Genomic DNA, 22,413 nt, shown 5'->3' on the forward strand with positions numbered 1-22,413 from the left:
TTTATAATATTATAGAATATTTTGGAGAAAACTTTTGTTTCACAATATATGATTTTTTCAAGGTTTTATACAAATTATAAATTATTTCTATATTTATAATTATTTATATTATGCATTGTTTTTTTTTGAGTGATTGAACTTTTTTAAAGTAGATATTTTTAAATCTACGTATTTATAGCTAAAAAATCTTATATTTTGAAACGAATGGAAAATTGTTTTTGTAGTTGCGGCAAGCCTTTTCTTAGCTGGATGCAGTGTATATATATGATTACGCTATAATGGATTTCGTTTAGACTACTAATTCTTTTTAGAAGTTTTAATAAGATAGTCGATAGAAAATGTCAATGGGTTTGGTAGGAATGGGGTCACCTTTACTCATCTCTCTTTATCTTTTTGGTACATTAAATGATTTAAATTTTAACCCATCAAATGCAGTAGACGTGGAGGAATGGTGCCCACTCCACATAATTTATATGATGGTCCCTTAGTGGGTCTACTTACATTAGCACTCAATATAATGAAAACTCATCATTAAGATTTTACACTGTTTCTTATAAAACTAATTATGTTCGTCGGCATCGCTTTGTTGAAAGTTTCACAATTATTTCACATTCAACAAGTGAAATCATAGGAAAGGTTTGAAGAAGCTCGAAGTGATCCTAAGATCATGATAGAAACGTATGTTACATTAGAGAGGAAATCCTAGTGGCATTGCTTTTAAGTTTTAACTCATAACATTGGCCTTATCTTTTTATCATGAGTCATGAGTAAGTCATGAATTTATAGGACATGACACAAGATGGTGTTAGTTTACTCATTCATGGACATGGAAACCATACTAGCTACCCAAAAAAAGAAAACTATACATGTATTTTGCAACACAACCACCATTATGGCCCTTCCGTTACCATAATTTTGTAGGTCGAAACATAATTCGATTATTTTTCCTTACAATGAGAGAGAGAAAATACGCTGAAATGTACATTAAGGTGAGGGAGCCACCATGGGCATGAAAGCACTAGAAGAGGAAGAAGATATGTGAGAATATCTACAAGAGAAAAAACTATGGAACCACATGTGAGGACAGTAGTACTTTTTAGGTTTGACAAAGAACTCCGCACATTCTTGCATCGATCTTTGTCCTGGGAAGAAAGGAATGCAATTGTTACTAACGTCAAGTACACCTCTGTCAAGTAAACCCCTACACCAAGGCCCTACATGCGTGAAATAGTTATTAGACAACGATAAGTTGACAAGATTGTCCCGGAGCAGCATGCAAACTGCCTCCGGGATTGCCCCAAACAAGAGATTCCCAGCAAAGTTGACCTGCTCTACTTTCTCTAGACACATTAGGGAAAGGGGCAAAGGCCCTGTGAGCTTGTTTCCACCAATATCGATCACTGATGCCCCCGTGAGAAACCCGATCTCGTGAGGGATACAACCGGTAAAATCGTTATTCAAGAAGAGTACTTCAGTTAAAGTTGACATTGATCTTAAGATGCTTCTCGGCAGAGGACCGTTGAACTTGTTGTTTGCAAAAGTTAAGAAAAGAATGTGTGTTGTACTAGTACCATCACCAGGTATCTCGGGGAGGCTCGCAGTGAAGCCATTGTCATTGATGAAGAGAACCTCGAGGTTCTGACCGAGGATTTGTGGTGGAATTGAACCAGAGAAAGAGTTGAACCGGATGTCAAGAAACGTCAAACCGGACATACCGACAACTGCGGTCGGAAACTGACCGGTGAATCGATTGTTGCTGATGTCGAGCTCGTAGAGATACCTGAGGTTGACTATCTTGGAAGGCACGGTACCTCCAAAGTTGTTGGAGTTAACATGAAACAGAGCTAAGTCAGGGAATTGATCGATAAATCCTTCGATGGAGGGAGCAGAGAGCTGAAAGCCATTGAAATCGATAGAAGCGACAGTAACTGCGGTTGTGTTGTCCGGAGGATTGTCACAGTGGAAGCCTCTATAACTACAGATGTCTGAACCAATCCATGTCTTGGTTACGTTATAAGGGTCGAGAGTGATGAGTGACTTGAATCTCTGGATCACTGGGTACACCACTGCAAGTCTTTGGTCAAAGAAAGAGAGTATTGCTTGACTCGTGCCGGTGAGGCCATCGTTGGTCAATTCTTGAGTTCCTCTGCTGCTTCTATCTGGTAAAGCGACGGTGCCAACAAGGAAAAGAGCCAAAAGCAAAGGATTCTTCATCTTTGCCACTGAACAAAACTTTGTCGACGATACAAGAGAAGAGGTGGTCTTAGTGTTTATTGTGCCTTACTATTTTTTGTTTTGTTTTTCTCTCTTTTTAGGTGGGTAGGTTTCTTGAGAGTTTCTTACTACTAGCCACTAGGTTTATGAAATATAAAACGTTATAAAAATTTATAAATCATTGGGAAGTAAAATACAAAATGATAACAATCCCACTTTATATTACAACATGACAAAGATGTTAACTTACATGTCACTTTCTCTAAACAAAGTACGTATCCGGTATCAAAGACATCTAATTTTTTTATAACATAAACGCATTAAAACATCTCTAACCTACCTCTATATTTATCTTTATACTTTATTTTAGAATAAAATCTCTTCCAACATATCTCTATGTCCACCTCTGAGATCTTTATTTTTTGTTCTATATATAGAGGATCTCTATAATAGAGTTAAACTTTTTTATTTACAAAATAATTCTTTAACTTTTAATTTTTTTTTTATGACTAAACTAAATGAAATTAATATTTTGGCTTGATTTTAGAGGTTTTAGTATAAATATAGAGAAATTGTTAAAAATGCCCCTTTTGGTGTACCCCTTTTAAAAAATGTCCCTTTTAGATGTCCATTTTCAAAAATGCCCCTTTTAAAATCTGAAATTTTTATAAAGTTTTATTAGGTTTATAAGGTACTTATGGATTGTAACTACTACTTGAAGACTCGATCCAAGTATTTATAAGGTTTTATAAGGTGTTTTTAAAGGTTTTACAAGTTATTTTAAAGGATTTTTAAGGTTTTTCAAAGGTTTTACAAGATATTTTAAAGGTTTTCAAAGATATTTAAAATGCATTTATAAGGTATTTATAAAGTATTTATAAGATTTTAGATACATAGAAATGTAGTTTGTGTATGTTTTAATAATGTTACATACATATTTGGGTAAATCTTATATTTTTAAGAGCATTTTTTATAAGGTTTTAAAGAAGGGGTATTTTTGAAAAGTGGCATTGAAAAAGGGGCATTTTTGCAAAAACCCCATAAATATATGTTCTAAAAATTTGAGACTACTATTTTCAAAAGAGAAATTATATAAAGTCACAAATATATAAATTATATTTTTTTATTAGTTCTATAATAATTTAAAATACAGTACTGCCGATAGTTACACAAAATACACTAATACCAATGGTTAAACAATATGTACTATGTTTTCTTCTTTTTATATGATATAATGTATTTTTAATAATAAATATTTAATTTGAATAATAGCATAGTTATGTAAAAGTTAAAGTAAATGGGTTAATTTGCAATAATTTTGATAAATAAAGGTATTAAACCTAAAATAAAAATAGAAATAATATGGAATGTTCATTTTTAGAGGAAAAAATAGAGGAATACATTAGAGTAAAAGCCACCTCTATTATAGAATTCTATATTTTAGAGGTAAAAATAGAGAATTACAATAAAGAGGATGTACTCAATTAATTGATAATCATCTAGTTTTGTTCATATTAACAATAAAACCTCTTACGTTTTTTGCATGTACTGTTTTCCATTTTAAGTTTCATTCTGTTTATTTTTTATAATTCTTAAATTCACATTTCTTTTTGATTTTTTTTTATATCCAAATATGTAAATTTCTATTAAATGGACTATATTTTTGAATATATATATATATATATATATATATATTGTTTAACTTTATGCCAGTTAATTTTTTGTTTTTGTTATACATTTGTGGGTTTTGCCAATTTATCTTAAATATTTTATATTTGCCATTTTTTTATATCTAAAAACACAATTTTACACACTATGTTTGAGTTTTTTTTTGTTCCATTTTTTAGGGTTTAGTGTTTGTAATTATGTATTTTTTCCTCAAACAAAGATTGTATTGATAGAAACATAACATACATCGACAAAGAAAAAGCCCAACATCATCAAATAGTTTACAAAGACTACAAAAAAGTCCAACTAGCCTAACATTGCGTCACTTAGAAGAGAAGATTGGATCAAATTAGAAAAATCCCAAGACACATGTTAACATCAAAGACGCGTGTAACATGAGGAGAAAAGTTTTCCATCATCATCCTTCTGATCGAAACTAGGACCGAGTGAAGATCAAAGATAGATTTTTTTGTATTTCTCAGACAACTCTTCTGTTGAATAAATATCAATCGAAGCTTTAACATAAAAGATACAGCTAAAGGCATGCAATAGTAATAAGCTGAGGAACGTGCTTTGAATCTTCAACTAAAATCGTACTGATGCGTGATTTATTTCGCCTCAAAGTTTTTTCTTAGAGACTACACGGAATATTGCAAGTGCACAGTTAATCAGATGTAGTATTTAAAGATCGATCCCACATAGACTTATAAGTACGATATGAATTCAATGGAAAGGAATATGTCTAAAACAAATAAAAAGAGGGGTTTGGTTTTGGGTTGTAACTAACAAAATAAGAGAATTAAAGCAAAGCAAACGATTAGGGCTATCAATAAACGAGAAGTTGGGCTTCAGAAATTTCTCAGGGTATCATGGATCGGGTTATTCTAGGGTTTTAAACAAAGGAATACATATGCTTTTTAAAGAGTTCATGAACTACGAAACACTTATGTAAAACCGTTTAGCTTATGACTAAACGACTATCTAAGTCTAACAACTATGTTACTAAAGTAAAGCATACAACGAGGAGATTAAACCAGCATGAATAACGAGTTCGATTATAGTTTGTAAAGCCCTATAACTAAGTGGTGTGTGTTTGTTATAACACGATACTCACATCTAGGCTAGTGAACACGGGTTTATATACTTTTGATGCATAAAACCACCTTAGATCAATTGCAAGTTAGCTATTCAAGCAATATGCATTAAGAACAAACCTAGAACGAAGAACAAAGATGACCTAAATATAGATCTAAGAAACCCTATAAAACAGATCCATAAATCCCCTTTGAAACCCTTATACCCAACGAATAAACTACTCACACATACTCAAAAAACACAACATCATATGAATAAGAGATTGCATAAAAGAGTATGAGTATAGAAAAGGGTTTAGAAATCTTCTCTGTAAATACAGAGCGATCTAGAGCGATCTTGCTTGCCCTTCTATGAGAGCCTTGAGTCTCTTTATATAGCGATGATAAACCGCCTCTCCAGCGATATTCTCGGAAGATTTCCATTTATCTTGAAGTCGGCTAGAATATCGCGGATTAGGATAGTTTCCTTATTCTTCGGAGTTTTTTGGAACATTTCCTGATTTGAGTTGATCCTTCGAGATTCCTCCCTATCATTTCCGGGTTTATCGGAAATGATCCTTCTTTTCGGAAATGACACTTTGCTTGGAAATGATACTTCGAGGGCGAATATTTTACCAAGTCCTTGCTTCGGGTGACTCATGATCTCTCCTCGGGCGATTCGGAAGCTGATTGGCGTTTGGCTCGGATATCGGAGAGACGCGAGCCGGGCTTCCGAAGAGAATCGGCTCGGGTATCAACAAAAAACAGTTCGAAGATAACCGGCTCGGGAATCCGAAGATAACTGGCTCGGGTATTCGAAGGGAGCTGGCTCGGGTTCCCGAGCTTACTGGCAGATACCCGAGGCGATTAGCATGCTGAACCCTGGGCGATTGGCATGCTGAACCCGAGGCGATTGGCATGCTGAAACCGAGGTGATTGGCATGCTGAACCCGAGGTGATTGGCATGCTGAAACCGAGGTGATTGGCATGCTGAATCCGAGGTGATTGGCATGTTGCCCCGAGGTGATTAGCATGCTGCCCCGAGGTGACTAGCATGCTGCCCCGAGGTCACCTCGGAATTTCCCTGAGGTGTCCAAAGTTTGGTTCGGTACTAAGAGATAGAATCTGACCCCAACAGATATAATCAACGCTCTAACATAACCGTGATATAAACCTAAAGAAAATAAAACCGGATATACTAGAAAAGAGAAAAAGGTGAAAGAAAAAAAAGGAAACCGGACTACACCGTACCGGATAGAAACCGTAAGGTAGCCATCTCCACTGGAAGCGCCGACGATACTAGACGAAAAGCCGACCATGCACTGCTATGAAAGCCAATATACTGTATGTTGGATAAAAGCCAGATACCACACTGGACAGCTTTGCCATATTTAACCAGACGACATAATACATTTAACTGATGAAGAGTTATTTGAGAGTGAAGAAAGAGAAACTCTTAAAAAATAATTATTTAGCATTAATTAAGTATGTATTTATATACAAAAACAATTCACAAATGTATAGTTTTTAACAAATCTGAAATATTTGGGTGACAAAATCAACAATAATCCATTGTCGGGGAGTATATTAGATCATTGAACTTTGCCAAGAAAGAAACGTTAAGGTCCTCGAAGAGCATCCAAATGAACTCAGGCATGGGCAAAAAAATCGGATCCGAAACCCGGACCAAAAAAACCGGTTCGGGGCGAGTATGGGTAAGAGGAAATTATCTCATTGGGTACAGTTTTTGAAAATCCGTGGGTATCGGGTCGGTCCGGATAATACCCATTACCCAAACAGGGTGCCCGAATACTCGAACATATAATTAAATATCAAAAATATTAATTATATATAATTTTAATATAATTTAATTATCTAGAATTACAATTATAAATCTAAATATGTCAATTAACTTTAGACTTAAATACCCAAAACAACCAAACTATCCAAAAATTATTTGTTATGTTTGTCAAAGTTTAGCAAAATGTATTCAAATATAATTAAATTTATTAAAATTTAACAAATTTTTAAAGTTTTTTTTGGGTACCCGATATTTTACGTATAAAACCCGACATTTTACATATAAAATATCCGAACCGAACGGATACCCATATTTTCCGGGTATGTATAGGGTCTAAAATTTTTTACCCAAACCGACCCGAACCAAACGATACCCGAACCGGACCGGATCCGAATATTTAGAAATATCCGAATAGGTCGTAAATTCATTACCCATTTAACCCGAACCTGAACGGGTTACCCATATGTCCAGGCCTAGAACTTATCCAAAAACATTTTTGAGTCGTTTATTTTACAAACGTTATAGATAAAATTGATCACATAATTAAACGTTTAGGCCCGCAGGTTTTTGGCCCATACAAAATACACATTCGGTTTTCTCATGGATAAAACGCCAATCATTATGTGGAGCTGCCTTTACTGTTCCATTAGAAAACAAGACTTTAAGGTCATGACAAGAAATCAAAGAAAGTCGGGAAGACATAGCACTTAGCAGTTGCACAAACTGTTACAAATTATGGTTTACAAGAAACCTATATCGCCAAAAAAACACCAACAATGGTTTCCACCTTACTTGGACATTAATCATCCGTTATAATCATTGGTTATTAGCATTTGTTTCTTTATTTGTTTGTTTCTTAGGATCCATGTTATGAAAAATTTACTATATATGATCATCTAATTAATTCAATTTTCCCAAAAAGAAAAAAAAAAAAAAAAAAAAAAAGCAAATTTCAACTATATTAAGCCTCATATGAGTCAGAGAACCTCTGTTTAACTCTGTCTCCGGGCAATCTCCAACCTATAAACTACCAAACTATAAAAAATTACAATCCATATGCCTCCGGCAACTTATTCATGTCTAATTTCTCAACCATCTTATTCTCTAACCGCAACTCCGCGTCGACTCTAGCTCCCACCTCAGCCGCCTTCTGCCGTATTAACGTCGCAGACATGTCTCCTCCTACACCTTCACCGCCGTTTCCATCTTGTAAGACCTGTTCGGGGAAATTGAGTCTCGCCGATGGACCTCGTAAGTAAAACACAGCGGTGTCATAGGCACGTGCCGCTGCAACCGCGGTTTTATAAGAACCAAGCCAGATCCGTGATCGTTTGTTAGGCTCTCTTATCTCAGCCACCCACTTCCCCCACTTCCTCATCCTTATCCCTTTGTATCGCTTCTCATTGGGGCTCATGAGATTTCTCTTTGGCTTCTCGTTCATGACCATTCCTTCTTTCACCATAGGAAAGTCTTGTTTTCGTTTGTATTCAATCACCATAAAACCCTAAAGTTAACCAAACGTGACATGTCTACGTGTGTTATATATAAAGAGAGCGAGAAGATATGTGTCATGTTAGGCGGCTAAAGATATGCGTTATGTGGCTGCGCCGTCACTTTTTTCTTTCCCAATTTTTTTTTATATTAATTAAACTCAAAACATAGCCGACATACTGTACTCAAGAACCCTCTTTCTTTCCAATTTTACTATTTAACCTAAAACTCTTGTTTGACTTTTTTTTTAGTGTGGAAGACATTGACTGTTGGCATTGCGGTTTAATAAGCAGCTGACAACGGCTGTGTGACGGCTTGTCGACATTTGGACACCCGACGTGGCAGCCCATTCTTCCGGCTACCACTATGCAAAATGCAACACATTCTCCTTCCATCACTTTGGTCTTAACTTCTGTTTTCTTATCAAAATATTTAATTCTTAGATATATTCTTAGCGAGAAAACAATAAATAATCAGACTAAGAAGTGATTAAGGGAAGAAAAAAAGAGCTTATCCCTAAAAATTGTGGTTACGGGTGTAGAAAGAAGAAGAGCTAACAACAATTGATGAAGAAAAAGAAACGTGGTGCTGATTATGGCTTAGGTTGGAGAAGAAGATGAACTCGGCTTTAGATAGAGGCTGAGGCGTAGAAGAAAATGAAACCAAATTAGGGTAAATGACTCAGTATCCTTATATATGGCTGCAGATTCTCGGTTTAAGTAAACCCGATCGGTTACGATTACCGAACCGATCCGAACCGAAATCTGATTACCCAAATTAATTACGCCGATCGGTTAGGAAGAAATTGTTCGGTTTACGCCGATAACCAAAAATGTCGGTTTGATCGGGTCGGTTTGATCGGTTTTCACCGAACTCCCAGCGCTAGCTAAAACATTCATATGTATTGTGCATATCATTTCGTTAAGAGGGGTGTGCCCGGCAAGCTCACTTTTTTTCCCTCCATCTCTTTTTGCTTTAATATATACTTCCAAATATCATATTTTATCGTCTAATGTTTCCAAATATTATTACAAAACAGACTGCTTGGACAGGGGTAGCCCATGGGCCCACCCCTGTCTGACGGCCGGTCCGTTACGTCCGGAAGACTTTAAAGACTTGTTTACCGACCCTACAAATCACCACATGATCTTTCCCTGTATTTTTGTCCTCACTCACACAGTTCCGACAATCACTTCCCGGAATGTCACCCATCCTGAAACTACTTCAGCCCAAGCACGCTTAACTGTGGAGTTCTCTTAGGATGGTTGACCGAAAAGATAAGTGCACTTTGGTGATATAGGTGTCCAAATCAATTCTTTTAAACCTCTCTGCATGCACCACCATATTTCTGAAACCGGAGTGTTACAATTCACCCCCACTAACAGATCGCAACGTCCTTGTTGCGCACCAAGACCGTAACCCCTGACGGTATGAGCCCTCTTGACTCCACACTCGTCTGGGTTCGGCTCTGATATCACTTGTAACGCCCCGGTACCAGTGGGCCCCACGTCCTCTCTCAGGCCCATGGGTCCACCCCTATCCGACGGCCGGTCCGTTACGTCCGGGAGGCTTTAAAGACTTATAAGAAATTGGATAATAATATGATATTTTTGAAACGACATAATGCAAATTTGGATTGCCCAAGATTGCGGGTCAATTTTACTCGAGCAGAGGGTAACTTGATGTTTCAAGGAGTCGATACTCGAAGCGGGCTTATCATTTCGATGATCCAAGCAAAGAAGTTACAGTGGACTGGGCCTGAAGCTTACTTGGCAACAATCTCTATTGACGGAGGAGATACAAGGATATAATTGGAAGATATTCTTGTAGTAGCAGAGTATACATATGTTTTTGAACCGCTCCAAGGACCGCCACCAGATCGAGGAGATGCTTTCACCATTGAGTTAGAGCCAGGGACTGCTCCAGTATCCAAGGCATCTTATCGTTTAGCTCCAGCAGAAATGGCTGAACTGAAGAAATAGCACCTTATCGGTGCGCTTGTCTCAAGATCTCTTCCTTTAGATCTTTATCATCTGGGATGCATACTCGGCCCTTAAAAACGAACGTCCCATTCTTTGTGATATCGTATCCTTCAACTTCACTTTCAACTTCTTTCTTTAATACGACATCTTCTTTCTGTGCCTCACGAATTCTCCACAGTAAGTCAGCTTGGTTTACCGCTTTCAAGCCAACTACTTCATCTTCAACCGAGGCTTCACAAATATTGAGGCTTGTCAAGGCTGAAACAAGCTCTTCCACTTCTTTTGTTGCATTCACATCATGTCTCGTTCTGCTTAGTGCATCTGCTACCTGATTAGCTTTGCCTGCATGGTAAGCAATATCCAAATCATAGTCTGCAAGAAATTATGTCCATCTCCTCTGTCTCAAATTCAAATCTGCTTGAGTGAAGATATACTTCAGGCTCTTATGATCAGTAAAAACTTGTACTTCTCCCCATACAAGTAGGCTCTCCAAACCTTAAGAGCAAAAACCACTGCAGCTAACTCCAAGTCATGAGTAGGGTAATTAATCTCGTGCTTCCTCAGCTGCCTTGATGCATAGGCGATGACTTGACCATCCTGCCTAAGTACACATCCTAACCCAGTTCACGATGCATCTGTATAAACCGCATAAGGTACCCCAGCCTTCGGTAATACCAGTATAGGTGTCTGAGTGAAATGCTCCCTCAGCTTTTTAAAACTGTTCTCACAAGATCAGACATAAGAACCACTTCGAAACTAAAACTTTATAAAACAACTCTAAACGCAGGTTTAGCTCTTTTGGTGCTTTTTATCTTTTGAAAAAAAATACCCTTCCCCTTTATCAAATACTGAAACTTTTTTTTTTTTTTTGAAAACAAATCGTATAAAAAAAACTTTTTTTTTCTTCTTATAAATCTAAAAGATCAAGTCAGCGATGGAGCATTGCCATAATGATGATTACACTCACAAGAAGCTACGTTTATGGGTCTTTCATATTTCCTTGCATTTTAGTTGGTGTCATGGTTGATTCCACATTCCAAGAGAATTATAGGAGGACTGACTTTTTGGTTCAAAGAAGCCAAAGCAAACTTTTATCATCATGATCACCAAGATCAACATAATCTCTAGCTAATTTCACCACAAATAGCAAATAACTCATCAACGATCTGAACTTTACGATTCTCCATTCGTAGCAAATAAAACTCATTGACGAGCGAAACTGTAAAGTGTCATACGTTCTTCAACATCCAATCACCTAAAACTACAATTGTATGTACCATTTTTTATGTAAAAATATTACTGAAAAAGAAATTTTTTATTAGTTTAACATTCTACACAAACACTCTATCAAACAAAGTCAATATAATAACTTTACGAAAGTGACTCTACATAATAACTTTACCTTATAACTTTAACAAATAACTATACTTAAGATCTATATAATAACTGTGTGAAACTAAATTTATTAGAAAACTTTGCAGAACAACTTACCGAAAAACTTTATTAACCAAAGAAACTAAATCTACTAAACAACTGTCCATATTAATTTTTCCAAGAAACCTTACTAAACAAATATATATACTAAAATAATTGTCCAAACCTATTTACCAACTGCCAAATTACTTTACCCGAAAACTTTAGCAAATAACTATACATTAAAATCTGTAGATAACTTTGCAAAATAACTTCACCCAATAACTTTACCAAACAACTATACATGAAAGATCTATATAATAATTGTGCAAAACTATTCATGAAACAATTTTGCAGATTAAGTTTACTAAACAACTATACATTAGGATTCATGAAACTATGACATACCTACTTTTTTGTAGAACTGAAAAAATCGTTTTTAGGGAGTCTGATTTGATTATTACTTATATAAACGAACCTAACCACATATTTTATATAAGTTTGGGAAATTAATTGAAGTTTTATTAAAAATTAGCCTAGATTAGTATGTCATGATCTTTAGGTTTTATCAAAATCCATAAAACAAAAAAAAAAAAAATCAACAAAAAATCTCACGTGGGCTGGTTAAAATTGTGAAGGTAGGTTTAAATTTTGTTTTAATGTTAAATCATATCATTAGATAAATATTGTGGAAGCCCCCTTGGCCCATTGGTTGACCAAGGGTTAATTAATGCTTCTACACCAAGAGGTCTGGGGTTCGAGTCCCAGATATTGCGATTTATTAATAAATTTGCAGATTAAAGGAGGCAAGTGTGCAGGAGATCTCCAGCGAAGTACAATTATAGCCGTTCGCCAGGATTCTACGCCGAGAGAGAAGTGTCGTCAGGTCATGGATCATTGAAGGTGTCCGTCAAGAGAGTGGAGAATGAAGTGTCGTCTGTCGTGGATCTAATAAGGGTCGGAAGGAATTGTCCGTTGTAGAATCGTCTATGTAACAGTTCTCATAATTTGCAATAAATAATAAATCTAGACGTCAAAAAAAAAAAGATAAATATAAGGATTATTTTGTCTTTTGTTGGTGTACGTCTTTAATTTTAAAATATATGGCCTAGATTAATAATTTATGTTTGTTTTTAGAATTTTTTTATAATTTTCCCAAAAAAAGAAACTGTTTAGTATATTGAAGACAAGAAATGGAAGAAAAGATATGCCATAATGACGAATGCAGAGAGATACAGGAGGCATCTAGGGAATACGGAGATATGCCAAGTCTGTAAAGGCGGGACTGAAACTATTATACACGTGCTTAGAGACTGCCCGGCTATGGAAGGTATTTGGACCAGGACTGTTCCGTTAAGTAAGAGACAGAGCTTCTTCGCATCATCCTTGTTGGAATGGTTGTATGCGAATCTAGGGGATGAGACGGAGAGAGATGGTAGCAAGTGGTCCACGAAGTTCGCGATGAGTGTTTGGTGGGGATGGAAGTGGCGGTGTGGAAATGTTTTTTGGTTCAAATGGTCGTTGTCGTGACAGAGTGAGGTTTCTTAAGGATCTAGCTCAAGAAGTCGATGTGGCATATTTAAATATGGCGGGAGAGGCAAGGAAGCCACCTCGGGTGGAACGGCTGATCTGTTGGAAGCCTCCACGGGATGGTTGGATGAAGTTGAATACGGATGGGGCCTCGCATGGTAACCCGGGGTTAGCCACAGCGGGAGGAGTTATGAGAGATGGGGATGGGAATTGGTGTGGCGGTTTCTCCTTGAATATAGGTATATGTTCAGCCCCTTTGGCCGAGTTATGGGGCGTTTACTATGGCCTATATATTGCTTGGGAGAAACGAATTCGCAAGTTGGAGGTAGAAGTGGATTCGGAGGTGGTGGTCGGTTTTCTTACGATAGGGATTGAGGATTCTCATCCATTATCTTTCCTAGTACGTTTGTGCTACGGCTTCTTATCAAGGGACTGGTGTGTCCGTATTTCTCACGTGTATAGGGAGGCCAATCGTCTAGCCGACGGATTGGCGAACTATGCGTTTTCGTTACCTTTGGGTTTTCACATGTTTCAAGGACGACCGGAGTTGATGAACTCGATTCTTTCTGAAGACGCTCGAGGATCTGCAACTCCTAGATTTGTTAGAGTGTAATTTGCTTTTCAGTTTTAAATAAATGGTGGGAGACTTGTCTCCCCCTTTCATACCAAAAAAAAAAAAGAAATGGAAGAAAAGAAAAACCGGGAACGACGTAATTGGGTTGAGAAAGAGGCCGATATGAAAAAGGCCACGTTGTAAGCCCAAACAGTTCTGCTCGGAATGTTAAGATAGAGGCAACTTCACGTGACTTAACCAAACCAACAAACCAACCTCTCTGGTCTCTGCTCAGCTTTTCCGACCAAAGATCCAAGCGCAAAATCAATGGATTATCTCGGAATCGACATGAGCTGCGCGATCGGATCTCTCCGGAACGGTGAGTTCCCGGAGAAAGATTGTCTTCTTCCTCTAATTTCAAAGCTTCTAGGTTATTGCCTTGTCGCTGCTTCAATCACCGTCAAGCTCCCTCAGGTATATAATCAAAATCAACTTCGTCTATAAACTCTTACCCTAATCCCAAAATTGTGACTTGTATTCGTTTTTGCTTATTGATTATATTGTAGATAATGAAAATCGTGCAACATAAGAGTGTGCGAGGCTTAAGTGTTATGGCATTTGAGCTTGAAGTGGTTGGTTACACAATTTCACTTGCTTATTGTTTGCATAAAGGTCTTCCCTTTTCGGCTTTCGGCGAAATGGCTTTTCTTTTGATTCAAGGTAGGAGAATTACAATCAAGAACCCTACTCTTGAATCTTGATTATACTATTTAACAGTTGTGTTTATCATTAATATACGACAATTGACACTAATATGATTTATAAATAAATGGGAAAACTTTATGATATATGTATGCTTATTGTTATGATTTCTGATATTCTTGTCTCTTATTATTTTTGCAGCTTTAATCTTGGTTGCTTGTATCTATTATTATTCTCAACCAGTACCTGTAACAACTTGGATCAGACCACTTCTGTATCCTTTCGGTTTAGGAATTTCTTACCTTTTGACTTTAGAATTTCTGGTTTAGCTTTTTCTTAATGTTACGCCAATATAGATATTGCGCTGTGGCGCCAACTGTGCTTGCTGGACAGATTAATCCTACGCTTTTCGAAGCTCTTTATGTGAGGAAAAAGTTCCTGTATTATTCACTTTAGGCTCTCTGTGTGTCTGTGGATACATTTTGATAGTGTATATTTGTTGTAGGCTTCACAACATGCGATATTTCTCTTTGCAAGACTCCCTCAGATATGGAAGAACTTCAAAGTGAGTCTATACTAGAATACTCATTTTCCTTCTTTTGTTTCGTTGATGAATCTTCTTGTTCGACTAAGTTTGAATGGTGTTTTGCACTTGAGTCACGTTTCCAATGGTTGCAGTAATCTTTCATTTCACGGCTTTATGTTCCATTGATCGATATATGAGTAACTGCCATAGTATAGTTTACCTTGCAATACTTTGCTGGATGACAAAAACTGATTATTAGATGCATATACACATTATGGTTCAAACTTTATGATGCATATATGCTCATTTGAACCATACAAAGATTTCTATAGATTCTGCAGAAGTATACTTCCAGAACTATATATGCTTACGGTTCACATTTCTCTCTCTATCTACAGAACAAAAGCACCGGAGAACTTAGTTTCTTAACTTTCTTCATGAACTTCGCCGGGTCCATAGGTAAGAGGGCTCCCTTGTTGGATGACTCTTCTATATTCCATTTGATGTGTGATATTTTCTTGTCTCGTAATACATGTTTGTTTTGCTCGCAGTGAGAGTTTTCACCAGCCTCCAGGAAAAGGCTCCACTAAGCAGTATCCTTCTCAGATAATCTTTACTTCTTATTATGCATGCTGAAATCATCATACAAACACAATTTTGTCATATATGGTATTATTTACTCTATGAAAAGCTTTCCTTTTCCTCAACCGTTCCATAGTTCTTACCGGTTTTGCTCTTGGAGTCGTCACCAACGGAAGCATCCTGACGCAGATTCTCTTGTATTCTAAGCCTGCTGCAGCAAAGGAGAAGAAAGCTAATTGATTAGAAAGATGTCCTAAATCAAATACTGGTGTTGTAGGCTCCAAAAAGAGATTAGTCAATGTTGCAATTACGGTCTTTTTCTTCTTTTAATATCACTGTGCAAGGATGTTCAGACTTTACCCAGCTACTACATTATGTTATTATGGGTTGGACTTGAATCTGATAGTGAAGTAGCTGTTTTAGGTCTGATTGATTCTTTCTTATGTTGTGATATTAGCTAAAATCTGAAACTACAAAGGTGCATTAATGTCGTTGATCTGCTGACCAAGATCCAAGTCCGATCGACCTTTGGGTTTGGTCTAATGTATGTTTATGTTTCATTTAGATATGCATCTGATTAACTCTGACGATATGATGTGAAGACACTTGCATTGACAAAGAACACAAGCATTCTAAACAATTTCTGAATCAATCAATATAACAACAAAAAACAACTGCTACACAATACGAAGCACACTTTTTAAAATAGACATAAAAAACCGTCAAACTCAGATTTCATACTCTTGAATGTGTAGGAATTGAGTGGTTTCCACATCCTTGCATAGTCTCTAATCATTCCGGGACCTGCTACGACTTCCCAACCTTTTCAGTGCACAAACAACTAAGTTTCCCCGACTCATAAAACCCAATCGTGACTTAAACGAGGTTGACCGGCTGGTGCTACCAGATGCAATGCCTAGGGTTGGTATTTGGAGTCTGGGTGGAGGGAACTCAACTGCATCCGCCTGTGCTCCACCTTCATTGACCTCGGCAATTGGTGTCTCGGGAGTATCTAAATTGACAACAAGCAACGCCCTTCTTGTCCTTAACAGATCAGCTCCTTCGGTGGTTACTCCTCTACACTTCTTAACCTTCACTTTTAGCAGATTCGGGCATCCGGTCCCAAGAGCTTTGATTCCATCATCAGTAATGGGGCAGTTCTTGATGCAAAGCTTCCGCAATGCCAAACATTTTTCAGCAATACAACATAGCTCGGTGTCACCTACAGTATCACTTCCACACAATGCCAATCGCTCCAAGTTAAGACAATTTGAGACAATTGCTTCCAAACTTAACTTCGTAGGGTTCACACCAATCAAAACCAACTCCTGCAAATTCCAACAGGATTTAGCAACTACTATAAGCCCTTCATCGCCAATTCGATTTGTCTTCCATCCATCAATGTGAAGCTTTCTTAGAAGTTTACAACGTTCAGCCACCAAAGCCAGACCAGCATTCGTGCAGTCAGGAGTTTTCACAAGGTGCAGAACCTCAACACCCGAACATTTCGATAACGCAGTTAGACCCAAATCACTCATCTGAATCCTCTCCAAATGTATCTCAACAATAGCATTAACCTGATTACCTACCGCCTGAAAAACCCGATCCCAATCCCCTGAACATCTGAAAATCTTCAAAGTCCTAAGACCTTTAGCTCCGCTTAACAACGGAGCAAAACACTGACCATTATGCAGCTCCTTTAAGCAAATCATCTTCAACGAACCCACAGCTGCTCCCGGGCCTATAAGCTCAACACCAGCACCAGCTACATTATTAATTCCGCGTAACCGTTTCACCGACAATTCCTCTAGACCTAAACAATTATTCAACAAAGCATTCACTCCTTTAACCCCAAACCCACAAGATCCAAAAGATACTTTCTTTAAACTCCTACAATTCCCAGAGAAAGCAACCATCCCTTTATCTGAGATCTCGCGGCAACCGCGCAGCTTCAACCGCGTCAGATTCCGACATCTAGCCGAAATCATAACGAATGCGTTATCACAAATACCAAGAGATCTACGGTCACTTCTAAGAACAAGCTTAGTAACAGAATCAAACCGAGAAAAGAGAGAAGGTATGACTGAGATAAGATCTGATTGAGCTTTGAGAGAAAGACGATGACGACACTGTCCTTCAATCGTTAACCACCGACGACACACAAGTGAGCAACGTTTCCGGTCGGCGCAAGTTAGCGATTGGAAAATCAACGATAAACATTCGTCTGGTAAGTTAGAAGTACAATCGTACGGCTCATCGGCACCGGAGTTATGTTCGCCTTCATTAGGTAGTACCGGAGAAGTGAAGCTAGCTTTAGATCGCCGGAATGTGGAAGTGGATTGGCCCATTCGACGGCGATGCGGTTCACAGTGTTCCCGCCTACTCCCTCCGGTTTTGGATAATTGTTGCCAACAACTTTTTATTTTTTTCACAAGCTTCAATAGTTTTTAAGGGATTTGGAGAAATAAATGCAGCCTGTCAGTAAATTTTTGAAATGTGATCGATTAGAGGACGAGCTACTTATGCCACAAATCGAAAAACAAATGATCACTTATGTCTCCGTTATGTTTCGTAATTTATTATTGAATTTCTTGTATCTGAGGAAATGACTAAATACTCTTACGGTCTTACCAATAGCATTAAACCACGAATCCCCGTATTTGATCCAAGCCCAACGAAAATGATAATCCGACTCAAAACCCAGAAAAATCCCAATTAATTTACCCTAATTCCCTCATTTTCTCTAAGTGTTTGAATATGTAGGATACAAATTAAATGATGATGATGAAGAAAAAGAGAGAATCAGTGATGTCGATGCTGATACTGAGGTATAGTTTTGAATTGTTTTAGAAATATATAATAAATTTTGGAATGGTGGTTCAGAAACAATTAGTACAACTTTGTAATATAATGTGGTATTGATAGTTTCTGGATGACTGGAACAACTAAATGCGTGTATGTGTTTGAATATGCAGAATACAGATGATGATGATTCCCAACCACTGCCGCCAAGGATGATGTTCTTTGGTCCAACTAAGTACACCAAAGTTTGTAAGGTAGGAACTAGGTGTAGTGTGGGCCAAACTATGGCAATGATAGAGAAATTGGATTCAGAGTTGAGTTGGTTTAGTAAGCATGATCAGTTTAAGCATATATTCCACATGCCTAAAGAACCAAATCACATGATTCAAGGCATATGGATGTTTTTGTTTTGCACCACTAGCACGGAGATTGTGAGAGAGTGGTGGTTTGTGGTGAATGTAGTGCTTATAAGGTGTTGTTTGAAAGAACATACGTTGTTGACCGGATTGGACTACCATGAATACACCCAAAAAGTATGAGAGTTTGGGTAGTGTGAAGTGTGTTAAAAGAATGTTTGAGAGGGCTGAGAGAATTAAAATTAAAAACGTGGAAGAGAAGCTGAATGAGATGATGAGTATGAGCTGTTTAGATAGGAATAAGATGACAATCTTGTTATTTATATGCAAGGTTGTGAAAGACGAGTCTAAAAGTGATGGAAACATAGTCTTTCCTTTGAAGGGTTGTTGACGACGTGGAAGCTTGTGAGAAAATTTCGTAGCGTCTAAAAGGGATCCGGAGACGTGATTGCCGAAACTATCGCGGACGCGGTAGAAATTATAACCCACAAAGCATGAAGTCATACTAATTGATTCGTTCTAAAAAAAGATCCGAGAGAAAGAAAAAAAATCCAAGCAAGTACCTCCCAGAAACGTGAGAGTGCTTGTTTCAAGTGTGGCACTAAGGGACATTAGTCTTAAGTATGCCGAACGTATGCTCTGTACAAAAAATCAGCTAAATCATTACTTATATCTATGTATCCAAATAACTTTACCATTAATTCTCTACTATCCATATAACCACACACGATTAAAAGATTTTAACATTAATTATAAAATAAAAAATATCCATACTATGTTCCACAATTGATAATATAGATATTTAGAAGAGTTGGTTAAGATTTAAAATTATGATTCTCCTATTATATTTGTTTGATTTTTTTAATTTTTTATATCATCATATAATATATAAGTTCATATAAAATCTCAAAAAAAATTCTGCATATATTGTGAATCAAAATTTTAAAAACGGACATATATTACTCAATTAATAAAAAACAAAAGTGTGTGTTCAACGTTCTACATCGGCTAAAATGTTTAGCCAATGATATTCAAAGTCATATTATAATTAAGATAAAAATAAATAAAAAATCCGAATGAGAATGAAACTAACTTAACAAGCATCCAAATCTAAAAGTTTCTATACGTTTTTAATTCGTTTTTAGTTAAACTTTGAATTTTACCGAATATAATAAATTTTTAAACTTTAAAAAAAATTTAAATATTAAGAATGATATATTTAAAATCAATAAAAAGTTTGAAATATTACGAATGTTTATACATATAAAATATTTAAAATAACATGGGCGGGTTATCTTGTGAGACAGGGTAATATGACATAGACAGGTTTGATTTCATTAGTAAAAATTTAAAATACCATTAATCTGATATTTTTATACGTGTTAAACTCTCATTTTATTATTTTTTAACACTACCAATATCAGACATATCGAATCAGAGTGATATAATTAAGATTGTATAAAACAAAAATTATTTTGCGGTATACCGCAGATTAAATTCTAGTAATGTACAAATGCATTAGCAGTCTATGTCTTATATATGCAACTGATTTTTGGATACTAACTCCGACATTATAGTTTAAACAGATAAAAAATATGTTTTTCCATAGTGTAAACAATTTTTTTTTTTGAATTTAATGTTAGTTTATTTTTTAAAAAATAAACGGTTTTACAACTAGTGAAGCGTTTGATTGATAGAAATTTAGAAAGAATTTCGAGAAATTATTAGGGAAAATTACGAAAAAAATCTAAAAACAAACCCAAATTATTAATCTAGGCCATATCTTTTAGAATTTAAGATGTACACTAACAAAGACAAAATTAGCCTTATGATATGATTTAACATAATAACAAATTATAGCCACGTTAGTTAGAGATTTTTTTAAAATTTTTATTTTTATTGATTATGATAAATTTTGAAGATAAAATCTGAAGAATATGCCAAACTAATCTAGAATAATTTTTAATAATATAACTCTAAATTAACGTTTATAATTCTATCTAGCCCACGTTAGTTAGAGATTTTTTTTGAATTTTTATTTTTTATTGATTATGATAAAATTTGAAGATAAAATCTGGAGAATGTGCCAAACTAATCTAGAATAATTTTTAATAATATAACTCTAAATTAATTCCCTAATCCTATGTGAACTATGTTGTTAGTTACGTATATATAAGTGTTTATCAAACCAAACTCCATTAAAAAACGATTTGTCAGTTCTAAAGAAAAGTAAGTATTGTGCATAGTTTCATATTCTTTATAACGTTTATGTACATAAATTTCTTGCAAAGTTATTTAAAGATGCAGTCTTTGCTAAAGTTCTTTGAAAAAGTTATTTAGTAGAGTATAATATAGAAAGTTTTGCACAGTTATTATATAAAGTTTAATATATATTTGTTTGGTAAAGTTTGTTGGAAAACTGTTACGTAGATCTAGTTTAATAGAATTATTAGGTAAAGTTATTGAGAAAAGTTGTTATGTGTTTTACGTAGATCTATGTACGTGCATGAGTTGTTGTTATTAGGAGCGTATTTAAGTTATTCCATGAAGAGTTGTAACGTAGATCTAGTTTTTTGGAAAACTATTTTTGCAAACTGTTGTAGATCTAGTAGTAATGAGAAAATTTTGAGTTGTTGATAGTTGTTTGGTAGATCTTTAAGTATATTTGTTTCATAAAGTATTTCAATATAGTTAATTATCAAGTTTTTTCATAAATTTAGTTTCACACAGTTATTATATAGATCTTAAGTATAGTTGTTCCTTAAAGTTTTAAGGTAAAGTTAATTTACAAATTTTTCTAATAATTTAATTGCACACGATTATTATATAGATTTAAGAATACAGTTGTTTGCTATAGTTTTTAGGTAAAGTTAATTTGCAAAGTTTTCTAATAATTTAGTTTCACACAATTATTATATAGATTTTAAGTATAGTTGTTTGCTAAAGTTTTTAGGTAAAGTTATTATGTAAAGTCAGTTTCGTAAAGTTATAATGTAGAGTGTGAAACTAATTTGTAAATTTTTTTTTCCACAGAAACATGGTACATACAATTGCAATTGCAGTTTTTGGTGATTGGGCGCTAAAGAACGTATGGCATTTTACAGTAGATCAAACCAAGGGCTGCAAATTACTCGTTCTAGTGGATGATATGTCGTATGCCGGACTACTTCAGATAGCTAAAGAAAAATACCAGTTAGATAGTTCAGTGCATAATGTTGAACTTAGTTATGCACTACCTGAGATAATGTTAGGCAATATGTCAAATGAAACGCCTCCTCCTGTGTTTCTGACAAGTGATCGACAAGTAAGGAGTTTCATTGAAATTAGCAAATCTAACCCTGTCCGACTTTGTGTTTCAATGAAAAAAAAAGGCGAAGAGAATCGTAAAGTTTCGCTCGTCAATGAGTTATTTGCTATGAGTGGTGAGAATCATAAAGTTCAGGTCGCTGATGAGTTATTTGTTACTCGTGGTGAAATTAGAGATCATGTTGATCTTGGTGATCATTATGATAAAAACGATGGTGGTGACAACAACAATATTCTTTCTTCTAACAACACGGACATTAAAGTGGGTGAATACTTTAAAAGCAAATATGAAATACAGCAGAGGTTGTGGATGCTTTCAGTAAAATATAAGTTTGGCTGGAGAATTTCAAAATCAGATCCTACAAAGATTGTTGTTGTGTGCAAAAATAATGGGTGTTCTTGGATGGTGCGAGC

At 35.9% G+C, this 22,413-nt stretch overlaps 4 protein-coding genes across 4 annotated transcripts; 1 reads left to right on the plus strand and 3 right to left on the minus strand.

Moving 5' to 3' along the window:
- Nucleotides 1–688: 688 nt before the first annotated feature.
- Nucleotides 689–2,432, minus strand: LOC9308422 (uncharacterized protein At4g06744). Its single transcript, XM_021020464.1, has one exon. The coding sequence runs from the start codon at nt 2,212–2,214 to the stop codon at nt 985–987; it is 1,230 nt and encodes a 409-aa protein (XP_020876123.1). The 5' UTR covers nt 2,215–2,432; the 3' UTR covers nt 689–984.
- Nucleotides 2,433–7,679: 5,247 nt separating this feature from the next.
- Nucleotides 7,680–8,672, minus strand: LOC9310546 (ethylene-responsive transcription factor RAP2-9). The gene has a single exon (XM_002874433.2). The coding sequence runs from the start codon at nt 8,252–8,254 to the stop codon at nt 7,802–7,804; it is 453 nt and encodes a 150-aa protein (XP_002874479.2). The 5' UTR covers nt 8,255–8,672; the 3' UTR covers nt 7,680–7,801.
- Nucleotides 8,673–13,863: 5,191 nt separating this feature from the next.
- On the plus strand, nt 13,864–16,008 carry LOC9310547 (mannose-P-dolichol utilization defect 1 protein homolog 2). Its single transcript, XM_002872307.2, has 8 exons — nt 13,864–14,199; nt 14,292–14,445; nt 14,629–14,701; nt 14,784–14,850; nt 14,933–14,992; nt 15,352–15,412; nt 15,505–15,546; nt 15,672–16,008. The coding sequence occupies exons 1-8, from the start codon at nt 14,053–14,055 to the stop codon at nt 15,773–15,775; spliced, it is 708 nt and encodes a 235-aa protein (XP_002872353.1). The 5' UTR covers nt 13,864–14,052; the 3' UTR covers nt 15,776–16,008.
- A 119-nt stretch (nt 16,009–16,127) lies between these two features.
- On the minus strand, nt 16,128–19,413 carry LOC9308423 (putative F-box/LRR-repeat protein 8). Its single transcript, XM_021023014.1, has one exon. The coding sequence runs from the start codon at nt 17,881–17,883 to the stop codon at nt 16,324–16,326; it is 1,560 nt and encodes a 519-aa protein (XP_020878673.1). The 5' UTR covers nt 17,884–19,413; the 3' UTR covers nt 16,128–16,323.
- Between the last annotated feature and the right edge of the window lie 3,000 nt (nt 19,414–22,413).

Source organism: Arabidopsis lyrata, assembly GCF_000004255.2.
Source record: "Arabidopsis lyrata subsp. lyrata unplaced genomic scaffold ARALYscaffold_6, whole genome shotgun sequence".
NCBI lineage: Eukaryota > Viridiplantae > Streptophyta > Magnoliopsida > Brassicales > Brassicaceae > Arabidopsis > Arabidopsis lyrata.

Excerpts from the sequence above, each read along its gene's own strand:
- LOC9308422 (XM_021020464.1), bottom strand. The coding sequence starts at position 2,214 with ATGAAGAATCCTTTGCTTTTGGCTCTTTTCCTTGTTGGCACCGTCGCT.
- LOC9310546 (XM_002874433.2), bottom strand. The coding sequence starts at position 8,254 with ATGGTGATTGAATACAAACGAAAACAAGACTTTCCTATGGTGAAAGAA.
- LOC9310547 (XM_002872307.2), top strand. The coding sequence starts at position 14,053 with ATGGATTATCTCGGAATCGACATGAGCTGCGCGATCGGATCTCTCCGG. Across the intron at positions 14,702-14,783 it reads ACTTGGATCAGACCACTTCT|ATATTGCGCTGTGGCGCCAA; the intron begins GTATCCTTTCGG and ends ACGCCAATATAG. Across the intron at positions 14,993-15,351 it reads AGATATGGAAGAACTTCAAA|AACAAAAGCACCGGAGAACT; the intron begins GTGAGTCTATAC and ends CTCTATCTACAG.
- LOC9308423 (XM_021023014.1), bottom strand. The coding sequence starts at position 17,883 with ATGGGCCAATCCACTTCCACATTCCGGCGATCTAAAGCTAGCTTCACT.